This window comes from Poromitra crassiceps (assembly GCF_964638095.1).
Source record: "Poromitra crassiceps genome assembly, chromosome: 1".
Lineage (NCBI taxonomy): Eukaryota > Metazoa > Chordata > Actinopteri > Beryciformes > Melamphaidae > Poromitra > Poromitra crassiceps.
The window spans coordinates 103,947,075-103,960,652 of record NC_139623.1 but is presented as its reverse complement, the minus strand read 5'-3'; the positions used below and the strand labels follow the sequence as shown (position 1 = coordinate 103,960,652).

The 13,578-nt window shown below is 42.5% G+C and overlaps 1 protein-coding gene across 1 annotated transcript in view; it reads left to right on the top strand.

The window, feature by feature from the left end:
- Positions 1-324: 324 nt before the first annotated feature.
- Positions 325-13,578, top strand: part of fgf11b (fibroblast growth factor 11b) — a gene marked incomplete at both ends in the record, with an annotated part of 63,815 nt that continues 50,561 nt past the window's right edge. The window contains one exon of the mRNA XM_083646686.1: positions 325-517. Coding sequence (XP_083502812.1) covers positions 325-517 — 193 coding nt within the window. The remainder of the gene's footprint in view (positions 518-13,578) is intronic.

Genomic DNA, 13,578 nt, shown 5'->3' with positions numbered 1-13,578 from the left:
GTCTACTCTGTTAGTGTCGTATACATCTTTTTTGTCGACTCTGTTAAGTGTCGTATACATCGTTTTTGTCTACTCTGTTAGTGTCGTATATATATATATTTTTTCTTGTCAGAGTGGAGGCTCCACATTGGACTGCAGGTGAACTCGCATCTTCCCTTTTCCAGGGAGCCCTCCAACTAAACTCCTCTTTGTAAAGCCACCCCTGCGGGGGCGTCTTAGAGACCTCCGTTCTCCTCTGGTGTTTGAGGAAAGCAAAAGCCAAAACAAGAAAGGGGTTAATAAGAAGGAAGACACCCCCCTCCCAAAGGTGAGAGGGGGGGAAAGATGGCAGCTCTCGCCAGCTCTCTAATTAGACAGAAACGGGCGGTCAAGGACGACCAACCAAACCGACCGGTAGTCAACAAGCGCAAGCCCTGTCCTAAGAGCAACAAGTCCCTGTGCCAGAAACAGATCCTAGTCCTGATCTCCAAAGTCCGACTATGTGGGGCCCGAAAGGGTCGGAACGACAAGAGACCGGGTGAGTGCACTATCATCTTCATCTTCCTGTGCTTCATATTTGTGCCACCAGAAATTAAAGGCTGAACAAATTTATGTTACATTTTTATGTAAATCACTCGCCTACCAACGCAGAGACCCGGGTTCAATTCCCGGCAGTGGTAGCCTACTTCAGACTTGGTCAAACACTCCCACAGACACAATTGGCCATGTCTGCGGGTGGGAAGCCGGTGGGGTATGAGTCCTGGTCACTGCACTAGTGCCTCCTCTGGACAGTCGGGCGCCTGTATGGGGGGTAGGGGAACTGGGGGGTACAGCATGATCCTCCCACGCGCTACGTCCTGCCGGTGATACACCTCGCTGTCAGGTGGAAAGAAGCGGCTGGCGACTGCACATGTATCAGAAGAAGCAGGTGTTAGTCTACAACTCTCCCCAGATCGGCAGAGGAGGTGGAGCAACGACTGGGACAGCAGGGGGAATTGGCTAAGTACAACTAGGGAGAAAATATATGTAGTTGTTGCTTTACATCATTTATTATACTTTTTAATTTTGTTAAATTAAATGTAAATGCAATTAATATCTGAACATTAAATAAGCTAATTGAATGTGTTATGATGACTTTTAAATCAATCTATCTATATATATTTTCCCACGGTGCTGGCAGCAGGCCAGGCCGGGGGGGCACAAGATGCCAAAAGTAAGGACACTCACTCACTCACTCACTCACTCACTCATGGACGTTTAGTGAATTGGGCGGTGTTAGGGAATAGGGGCCTTAGCTAGGGATAGGAAGGTCAGAGTTGGGATTTGAGGGGTGGGTAGTGGAGTGGATCAGGTGATGTGGGTGATGGGAGGGTGTGTGGTCATGAAGGGGCGGGGCTAGGGAATATGGACATTAGCTAGGGATAGGAAGGTTGCAGAGAGTTGGGGTTCAAGGGGTGGGTAGGGGGTGTGGATATTGGATAGGAGAATGTGGATGGTGAGAGGGGCGTCATGAGGGAAGAGGAGGGGCTGGGGAAGAAGGGCCATACTGTAGCTACCAGGGGTGCAGCTCTGGTCCCGTTCAGTGAAGCCGCTGCATGTTAGATCGCCGCTCTGGCGGCTGTAGCCAGTATAGGTCACAAGGCCCGCCTCCGTGTGCGAGGAATTTACGTTGGTTGGGGACTGAAGTAAGTTCAGAAAATATGTGTTTTATTAGTTACTCCAGCGTTATCGGTACACAATGGTTTTTAACATAGCAATAGCGTTAGCCGCTTTCGGTAGTCGGCTGTTTTTCATTATTTATCGGCTTAATATTACTATAACTTAACAACCGATAACGATAGCTGGAATAACACAATAATATACACATATTTTCAGAACTTACCAGGTTGTCCAACTGCCAGGAAATGTGTTTTATAACGTTAACTCCCGTCCCGGGTAAGATGGAGCCTAGTACGCAACCACCAGCCATTAGCTAATCGCTAACGGGTAGAGCTTTTATTTTTGGTATTAAAGCAACAAACGTTTTTATATGGATATCTCAGAGAAATGCTTTGACTGTGGGGATGTTCGTTCTTCACAAGCTCCTCTCGCAGCTGTTGTAATGATATACCATTGACATAAATAAGATCCGATAATTTCCCCCAGTGAGAGGCTCTTCCGGGCTGCTCTCAGAGCATGAGAGCAGCCTGGAAGAGGAGCCCGGAGGTCTGACTTGTCTGGCTCATACAGCTCAATCTCCGACAACTAAAATCAGATTTTCGTACAGGCGTCATTTTGATAAACTGATCTCATAGTGGGAATCTTCCTGGTTACTTTTGGCGAGACAAAAAATATTACAACTTAAAGTGCCATATTTACAGAGCTAGACTGTATATAAATACACAACGCACTGTGCGCATTCTAGAAACAGCAGCTCTACATAAGAAAGTTCAGAGGGACGGGGAGCTCACAGAGGTTCTAACTCAACAGAGCTACTGCGCAGACTCTGGTTCTCTGATCTGAGAAGATTTTGGCTTCAATAGACCATACAGGGAGGAGATAGAGATCATCTCTCCATATTTATTTAGCTCAGTGGTAGCTACAGGTAGGAAGGTCGTAGAGTCGGGATTCAAGGGGTGGGTTAGGGGTAGGGGTAGAACCATGTTCCATGTTGAAAACAATTAGCCATGTTGTTAAGGTACCTCCAAAACATTGCCTAAAGTGTCATAAGGCTGAATGGCCACAACACTCTGCCATGGGCTTCAAGATATTTGCGCATATTCTTCTGTACAAACAAGCATTTGTAAAAAGTAGTTGATCACGTGTGTATTCAAAATACACTCCAGCCAGTCAGGAGCAGGAGGTTGCTCAACATGGTAGAATGAATAACCAACCTCCATACCAATGCAATGTTGTTCTACTGTAGCAACATGAATATTTCTTGCTGGATTAACTAATAGCATCCGTTTGCTTGGCACTACATGGAAGAATACAAGCAAAGTAAAGCTAGAAAGCAAAGTGTTTAGTTTGGGAGAAGTTATTTGTGGGGCTAAATAAGTGACTATTAATTGTGATGTGACTGATGTGACCAAGTGGCCAAAACATGGGTGAATTTTGAAATCAATACGCTTTCAGACCAATAATTATATTTTTGCCACCGTTTGTCTATCAGCAGGATATCTCAAAAAGTTCTGAACGGATTTGCATGAAATTTTGTAGAAAAGTAGGTCATGGGCCAACTTAAAAGTGATTAACTTCCCATGCCCACTGGCCAAAAGGGGGAGTGGCAATGGGAGTGGCTATTCACAAATAGGCACCTATAACATCCAAACAGATCCACATAACACCACAAAACTTTGTAGAAATGTTGGCAGAGGTATGCAGTCTACCAGGTGCCCTCTAGTTGATGTCTGTGGTCAATCCATTTCCAAGGTACAGAGGCCTCAAGTGATTCTATTTTTATCATTACTAGTGCAGTGCCCATTTGCCCCACTGCTGCACAGAGCGCTGTCCGCCCCACTCTGCTGCTGCAGAGTGCTGTTCGCTTGTTTATTTAAAATGTATTAATGTGTCGCTGTCCAAATTGCACCAAATCTGACACTGCATGTCCTTGGGTCCCCAGGAATACACCCGCCAAATGTGAAGTAGATCAGATGAACGAGATATACCCAGGATACATACACTCACATACAGTACTTTACACAGACAGACAAACAGCAGATTCCTTGCTTTTTAGTATAATGATGATTTTATGATAACAGTCTTTGCTTTTGCTTTGATATTTCTTTTTATAGTAAACCTCTCTGCAATGCTGCATTATCTGTTTGGGTTTGTAGTGATGACCCACACATGTACTGAGGATCACTTGGGTGTGTGTGTGCGCGTGCGTGTCCCATGTGTGTCCATAATTGGAGAGAGAAAGAAACTACATGTGCATTCTTGTGATTCTTCATTGATTTGGCAACTGTGTGTGTGTGTGTGTGTGTGTGTGTGTGTGTGTGTGTGTGTGTGTGTGTGTGTGTGTGTGTGTGTGTGTCAAGTTGTTTACAAGGAAAACTCCTTTGGCCAGTCTACTATATGCCTTTTTCATTGTGTTTTATCTGCAGTCTAAGCAGCCATGGACTTTGGCTTGTATAAAAACCTTTATTTTTGTAATGAGTGATCCACTTTACTACTAATAACCTGTATTTAATACATTGAGATGACAGATTATGTCAAAGCATTTAATTTAGATTCTGAGGCTAAATGCTCTATAAGAGCCAAAGTATGTTTGTGAAGTTTTTTGATGGTTGAACGATGAACTGTATCGTACATGAGAAGCACATCATTATCGCTTGTCGGTATCGGCTGAAAATGTCCATATAGTGCATCCCTAGTTTGTAGTGAATGTTTTTTTTTTTTTTTTTTTTACATGTTTGTGTGTGTGCGCCTCCTCTAACTAACGTTACACGTGACGCAGCACACACGTTTCTCTGCCATCACACTGGACATCAACACTAGCGGGAGACTTCTCCCATGCACTCCTGCAAATAAGCAATATTGTGCGCAGCAAGGTTCACAAACATATAACTTCTTACCGAGTGGGGGAGAGAGAACATCCATGATCGCTAACAGCTAGCTAATAACTAGCCATGTGCCAAGAGACAGACAGCCATGGACAGCTGTATGTTGCCAGGTCCAGGACAGGTGATCCAGCATCCCTGAAGTACAGTATGCCATCAAGGAGCAGCCAGGCCGAGGCCGCACTGCGGCCGAGCTGCGTATGTGAGCTGCAGGGCGGGCGAGGCCGCACAGCGGCAGAGCTAGTGATCCGGCGATGCGGGCGAGCCTAGGAATCGAGCACACGTAGCCTAGTTTAATAAAAGTGTCATATATTTTAAAGCATGTGCTTGATTTTGCTTCCGTTTGCCTAGTTTTAAACTGATTTCATTCACCCACTTCCACTTTGCATGCTTTTTATGCAACGCGAGCCGGGCACACAGTTTATAACTTGATTACCTCAGAATATATTCTTCCATACAGGACGGCCATTCAGAGGTTTTCTAAGAGCTGACTTTCGGAGAGGAGGGACGTTTTTGTCAGCTGTCATATTAGCATGACATCAACGTACACAAGCTATATTTACCATAATAAAGCAATGGGCTACTGAAATATTGGCATGGACATAAACCCTGCCTCTTACCTGTGGTTGACACAAAGCTTCTAACACTGAATGAGAACCATGTCCATCTACAGCATCAGCCTGCTTTTGCCAGTCTTCCCACTCTTTGTCATCATCCACCTCTTCCTCACACTCTTCCTGGCCTGCACGCTCTCTTTTAAGATGGCTGCAGGCCTGGCCAATGAAAGAGGTCTCCCACAGCCAACGATCTGCAGTGCTGCCCCCTTTTCAGATCAATCCAGCTCATTAATGTATAGCAATTAATCAATAATCACCCTCTTAGTTTGTTCAAGGTGGAATCTGAGTTGAAAAGAGAGGGGTATTGAACCACCTCTGCATCACCTTCGCTACCTTCCTCTAACTTAGACTTAATGTGCACACAATGTTAGTGCATATGCATGTACTGACAGACATCCAGATCCAAAACACAGCCAGTTCCAGATCTAAGATCCAAAAAATATTAATCTATCTATGAATCCATAAAGTAAGGATCATGTTGAGCACTATAACACTGTTACTATTAACAGTAATCATCATCATCATCATCATACCAATCAATACCATAAATCCCCCCTTGCTCCCCCCACCTCCTCCCTTTCCCTGCTCTCCCCCCCCCCCCACTCCCATGTTCCCTCCCCATCGCGTCCCTTCCCTGTTCTCTCCTCCCCCACATTCCATCCCTTTTCTCCCTTTCTCTCTGATTGTTCAATCTTGTTATTATTACTACTGTAATTGCTATTGTTGTGTCAGCTAGATTTAGCTAGACATATTTTCTGTGAAGTCCTCTGAGACATGCTTGTGAATTAGGGCTATACAAATAAACTTGACTTGACTTGATACCTTCATTGTACTTGTCATACTCATAATAATCATAACCACAATCATATTCTTAATCATAATTACTTCATAGCACTTTCATTAGCAGTTATATATCACCAGCTATTTTTAAGGCAAGACTGTAGGCTCCATGAAGGCCTGCTGAGCAGAGGAGAAATGCTGTGAAACATTATACCGGTAATATCATCATAACAATACAACTTTGCATTAAAAATAGTAACACTAGATTCTAAGTCATTAGAATCTATTATGCAAATATGACATTTTGAATGCAAATATAGTGCAGACCTAGACATCTTGTGCATGGTGTGGGCTGTTGTGGTGTAGGAGTAAAAGCATCAAAGGGGGCCAGTCGACAGTTGGCCACAAATCTGGGGCCCAGTTGGCGAGCAGCAGACCAGGTTACAAGGAGAGGATAGCATTAAGCTGACCGCAAGAGATCAGGGCCCCAAACTCGCTTACTCGACAACACCTGATCAGACAATGCAGTGTTAGGTAGCTTCTCATCAGAACTTTACTGACTGTGACAGGGGTCAGAGAGAGAGAGAGGGGGGGGGGGGGGGGGTGGAGGGGAGTCTGCAGAAGTAGAGGCATGAAGAGGTGGCAGTAAAGATAGTGGTGTAAGAGCAACTTGTGTCACAAGGAGGAGGCGGATGGCGGTGGACATAGATAAAAGAACGATCAAAAATGGAGGAATAGAAGAAGATAGAGGTAGTTTTGGAGATAAAAGGGAAGGTGGGTGGGACTGGAAAGAGCTGTGAATCAGACTGTCAAAGAGGCAGCATGCGGCGAAGGAGATGAGAGGGGACGCCATGGGCCAGGATATCTAGAGACAACTTTCACTGCAAAACAACTTCCTTCACAACTTTACTGACTTCCATTTAATAGTCGGTCTCAAATGTAAGCTGTCTTTAATGGAATGTTGAGGATTGGTGTTGTTTTAGGTGCTTAAAGTAAAGCGGGTAGGTCAAAGATCGGTGTTGTTTTAGGTGCTTAAAGTAAAGCGGGTAGGTCAAAGATCGGTGTTGTTTTAGGTGCTTAAAGTAAAGCGGGTAGGTCAAAGATCGGTGTTGTTTTAGGTGCTTAAAGTAAAGCGGGTAGGTCAAAGATCGGTGTTGTTTTAGGTGCTTAAAGTAAAGCGGGTAGGTCAAAGATCGGTGTTGTTTTAGGTGCTTAAAGTAAAGCGGTAGGTCAAAGATAGGTGTTGTTTTAGGTGCTTAAAGTAAAGCGGGTAGGTCAATGATAGGTGTTGTTTTAGGTGCTTAAAGTAAAGCGGTAGGTCAATGATAGGTGTTGTTTTAGGTGCTTAAAGTAAAGCGGTAGGTCAAAGATCGGTGTTTTAGGTGCTTAAAGTAAAGCGGGTAGGTCAAAGATCGGTCTTGTTTTAGGTGCTTAAAGTAAAGCGGTAGGTCAAAGATCGGTGTTTTAGGTGCTTAAAGTAAAGCGGGTAGGTCAAAGATCGGTCTTGTTTTAGGTGCTTAAAGTAAAGCGGTAGGTCAAAGATAGGTGTTCTGGGGCATCTGGGTAGTGTAGAGGGAAAACCACTCGCCTACCACCATGGAGATAGATTTTTTGATTTTGATTTTGATCTCTTTTAGCCTATTGGCTAATCTTCCAAGAGTCCACAAGACATAGACACTGATTAAATTCCTTGCAGCGGTACTTCCGGCTTGGTCAGATGTAACTACAGACAGAAATTGGCCATGTTTGCGGGTGGGAAGCCGGTGGGATCTGTGTGCTGGTCACTGAACTAGTGCCTCCTCTGGTTGGTCGGAGTGCTGAACTCAGTCCTCTTCAAGTGGACCAACAGAAACACTGCAGCTCTCAACTTTATTGCTTTGGAATATGAGTACTAGTTTTCACTTGGAACAAGATGGCTGTTATTATACTTGTCTTGTACTATATTATGTATGTTTTGGATAAAAGAAGAACATATCTTACAAAACCTTGTTATAACATCTTTCATTGCTACATTAAACTAACGTATGTTTATGTTAAGTTCTGTTACCAACACAGTTGCCTAACTTCAACATTATCAGTAAACAGCAAATTGGCACATAAGCATAAGGGGTAATGTACACCGCCTGTGTGTGCATGTTTCCCCCCCCCTCTCTATGTTCTTAGGGTGGGCTGAGACAAAAATTTAGGGGGGTTCAGCCCACCCGAAAAGTTTCTAGAACCGCGGCTGCGCAGGCGCTCCCTCCTCCATATCTGCCTAATCCCTCACTCACTCACTTCACACAGGTCACACACAGTACAGCAGCGAAGTGGTTCTCCACAGTCCACACAATCGTTCTCCCCACTCATGATCAATGAAACTGTGGGGTGAGCATTGAGAGTCGTTAGTAGTTACTTAATTAGCGCATATTGATATGCAAATTAGCATGTAACATTGTTTCATAGGCTAAACAAATGATAGTAACCTGTATGCAGAATATATATAGTACAGTATATATAGGGAAACAATTATTTTTTAATCGCTGTAAAACCACAGAACGGTAAAGAAGATATCGATGTGTGTAGTTCTTCATAGATCTAGTCTCTTCATTTTGATCTCAAAGTGCGCCAGTTTGATCAATTTTTATTTGAAACTGTACAACAGGTCGATCGGGAGGGGTGTCAAAAATCGATTATTAATTGTTTTATCAATTATTAATTTTGTTTTTTTATTAATTAATTTATTTTAATAATCAAATACAATATAATGGAAGTACATGCAGTTGTTTATTTTAATTATGGATCATAATACAATGCAATTCCAAATGCACTTTTATTTTAAAAGTAGCCACACAGTGAGAAAAAAGAAAGTGAAAAAAAATAAATCATGTATTGGGGAAAAAACTACTAGAAACTAGAACTCAGGCGATACACTGAAATTGTCACGAGCAAAGAACCAAAAAGGAGACGTGAACCTGGAGTGCTTTGTGTTCACAGTGCACAGGTGAAGTGAACCGCAACGGGGACTTGAAGTGAACCTAACTCAAGACCACCTGCCGAGGAGGTCTGAGTTTGGTTCACTTCAGAGGGGTCTGAGTTCTTTTGGAGTGTTCACATGTGCACAAACAAATGCTGACTAAGAGGTCTGAGTTCATTTGGAGGGCTGAAAGGGACCAAGTGTGAAAACCCCTGTACAACTCTCTCCAGATCGGCAGAGGGGACAGCTGGGGGAATTGGCCAAGTACAACTGGGGAGAAAGCTGTCGTGGGGGAAATCCGAGGGGGTGGGGGGGACTTGATTTTTTTTTTATGTCGCATTATGCCTGACTGCCTCTGGACAAAAGAAGCAGCGGAGTTAGTTTGTTGAGTTTGTTTCCAGGGATTTTCAGCTTTGCCCATGAACAAACCTACTTTCATCAAAGGGATCTAAAATATCTGATAGCAAATAATGTCAAAGGATGAGGCTGCAGCTGTTCATGCATAGGAGCATAAGGTGGCTCCATTTCTCCCTTAAACCGTTGGATAATCAAACATTCCAAGACTGTAATCTTTTAGATGTATGTAGTAAAAACCCACTGTGTAAACAGATTAAGGCAGTGGTTTTCAACCTTAGGGTTACGACCCTCAGTAGTGAGGTCGCCTGGAATTAAAATAGGGTCGCCTGAAGTTTCTATGGAAAAAAAAAAAAAAAAAAAAAAGTATATACGGTATATATATATATATATATATATATATATATATATATATACACACACAGTATATATATATATATATATATATATATATATATATATATATAACACACCACACACAATTTAATACTACCGGAGATGATTAGGGTCACACGCGATTTTGTTTTTTTATAATAATAAAAAAAAAAAAATCTGACCGTAAAGTGATAATAATAATAATCTCTAAGATTACAGTTTTGTTCTCTTGGGTGACACCTATGGCGATGAGTGGTAATTGCAGGTGAGATTCAAACAGTGTTGCATTATGTGACATTACTAATATCACATAATGTCACTATATACTGCAAAGGCTTCCATCGAAGGACCATAGCCTCAATCAACATTGTGAGTGAGATTAAAGTCAGAATTCCGAGGTATGTCAGAATTTTGAGGAAAAAAAGTCAGAATTCTGAGATTAAAGTCAGAATTCTCAGATTAAAGTCAGAATTCTGCAGGGAAAAAGAAGCATACTATGTGACTATACTACTACATACTATGTCACTGATGTAATTATCGATGGTGTACCAACATTTTAATGTCTCGGGTCCCAAGATTTTTGTGACGTCCAAGTAGGGTCACAAGCCAAAAAAGGTTGGGAACCCCTGGATTAAGGATTTATTTATTTTTTCTTTTAATTTTGAAGGTATATCTAACTGTTTCTAGGCTGGAGAAGCTCTTTAGTCACTCATTGGATAAAATAAATGGAGACAAAGATGTCAATGTTGTGTGTGTGTGTGCGCGCGGGTTTTTTTGCATTATAAAATAAAAAATAATAATAAAGTGCGAATTCGCAATATTGCGAATATTATTTATATTATCGGAGATTCTCATATTAATGCAGGATGACAGCGGCAACCCACCATACCCTGCGTCTGCCACCCTGCATTTTGAAATCCCCCCCGCCCACCTGACACACACACCTTTAAACACATTTCAGCCTCCTAGAGTGAAAACTGTGGCCGCCAAAGGGTGGGGAGCTTTTTGTCGACCGACCGACCGACCGACCAACCGAGCAACCTACAGTATAGAGCTGCTGGTCACAGCTAAAAAAGACTTTGTTTTATTGCAGTTGCAGAATTTGGAGTTAGCTTGTGAAAAGATATTGGAGAGAGGATGTTGACAATGGCTTTAAGTCTTATTTACAGTCAAGCAGTGGAGGGATGTGCGTACTAAGAGCACCCTTTTATTTTTTATCGTCCTAAAGATGCCACCTTAACCTCCCACACATACCTGCTAAATTGAATCTGTGGATACTTTGATTAAACCTGACAAGGACAGATTGAATTTAACCTCTAACAAGAGAAAGCCAGTGAGGATGGAGGACACCAATAGAGATAATGATGAGAAGAGGGGGGGTGAGCAATAGTGAGGGTGAGAGAGACTCAGGTAGCTGTTGAGAGAGAGAGAGAGCGATGGCATGAATGGGAAGCATAGATACAGCCAGTCTGTGTGGGAACGCCCCCAACAAAATGTTACTACGGCTGGCGCGCGGGTGGGGTAAAACCCCCCATATATCTCAATGGGCTGACTCACCAAAACGGGCTGACTTACCAAAGGATGGTGTTGCGGCTCTACACTACAGGATTGGGGATTCTAGAGCAGGTACATAGACGTCTGTTCAGATGTGCGTTTACTGTGGGCGTTAAATCCCCGATCGTGTCTGCCTGGACTGGGCTAGCAGCTAAATGCTAACTATGCTGAATGAGGAGAACGGGGGGATTTACCCCTCCCTGACCACGCCCCCAGCCAGCTACCCCAGCGTTGATGATGAGACAGCGACTCAACCTATACTACTAGAATACCAGGAAGCATTCTGATAATGCAGCTACATATCAACACACCTATTACCACCTTATCATCACAGTTATTGATAGGATATTACACCCTTATCATCACAGTTATTCATAGGATATTACACCCTTATCATCATAGTTATTTATAGGATATTACACCCTTATCATCATAGTTATTTATAGGATATTACACCCTTATCATCACAGTTATTCATAGGATATTACACCCTTATCATCATAGTTATTTATAGGATATTACACCCTTATCATCATAGTTATTTATAGGATATTACACCCTTATCATCACAGTTATTCATAGGATATTACACCCTTATCATCATAGTTATTTATAGGATATTACACCCTTATCATCATAGTTATTTATAGGATATTACACCCTTATCATCACAGTTATTGATAGGATATATTACCACCTTATCATCACAGTTATTTATAGGATATAATGGTTTGAAAATGTAGGGAAAGCAATGAGCTGAGGAGGGCAACTATCAAATGCAAATCGTTACATTTTACAATAATGGAATTGTTCTGATTAATCGCACTCATTAATGTGATATGACATCATGTGATATGATTACTTTGGATTACTTTACTCCATGAGAATATGAAGTTAAAATGACAAATTACTCCAATTGACAGACTATTTGAGTGGTTATTATCATCCGTAAATGTTGAAAACTGGTCCGTAAAGAAGTACAAAGCTGTTCATATTTGATTAGCTCCGCCCTCTTTAGGCTTCGCTTAATGGATATATCCCCACGCGACAGCGAAGACTAAAGGGGGCCTCGCTGATCTCTATGAACTATTGTTTTAGTCAAAACGTCCGTTTGTGTCCATAATTTCACATTTTAAATGCTTCTCGTCTACCTATTCAAATGTGCTCCTCGGTAATGAGCAAGGAATCTTCTCGTTTGAAGTATTTGTGGTCTCATTGCAGCAATATTTCCTGTAAATGAGATGGATGACAGTTTTGTAATCACGTAACCCGATTAAGATTGATCCTTAATTCCTGCAAAGTGTGCGGTTAGCAAAACAGATTCCAACCGTCAATATCAAACGGCTCTCCTGCGTCTCCACTGAAGGTTCTGCTGCTTCTGGGTGGAAGAAAACAGCCGTGAAGTGTGCATGGATCTTCTAATGTGTTTCAGCAATCAGTGCAAGCAATCACTTCAAGTTCAAACATTGACCCTTTGTTGTCCATCGTTCTGCTGCTGGACTCGGTTGTTTGTTCACGGTGTGACCATCAGGCTGAGGTCTGACCCGTGTGGGAGGCCAGAAGAACGTTAGTGTCTGTTTTTGTGAATGTGCACGTTATCGACATGCTTAGCAGTGTCCTTACTGGAAGGCTCATGGGAAAGAGGAGAGGTGAGGGGTGTTGGGGGGCTGTTTGATCATGCTCAAGGGAATACTGCACTCCTGCTGAACTCTAACAGTCTCCGTCACGTGTCTATTCCTTATTTTTCTATAGCCGCACGAACAACACAAAGTCAAGTGAGCAGAAAGACCATTTGGTGCATTGATAATTAGGGATGCACTGATTGCGATTTTGTTGGCTGGTTCCGATTTCCGATTTTTGAATAGTCTGACTTGCCGATACCGATTTTCTTTCTAAGAACAATAATTGACAGCTTACACAAACATTTTTGTAACTTGTTCGAAAATTAAGATTCATATAACAATTCTTATCGTTTGCATGAGGTAGGACCATCTCACTCAAAGTAAACACATCTCAAAATAAAAGTGTTCCAGGTTACTGGACAGAGCTTTTTTTTTTTTATAAAATAAAATCCAGTAGCCTATATCCCACAGCTATCATGCATTTACTTTCCAAAAGAAAACAGAACATCAAAATGTGATCCATGGACAAGGAGTTCATAGCCTGGCTCCAGACCTTCGAAGCCACGCCCACTCCACAGTTGTGGATTTGGCTGTTCTTGGGTAGATGAAGAAATGAGTTTGAGTTGACGATTCAGTCTGAATATCAGACACAGTCCACAGTCCGTTTTTTTATCTGCCCTCTGAAAAAAGATCGTCACGGCAATACGAAACAAATAGTCTCTCCTGTATCCACGTTACAACATGACTGACAGGCAGCAGCGGTGATGTGGAATGGAGAAGGCAGCTGGCAGCAGGTTGGGGAA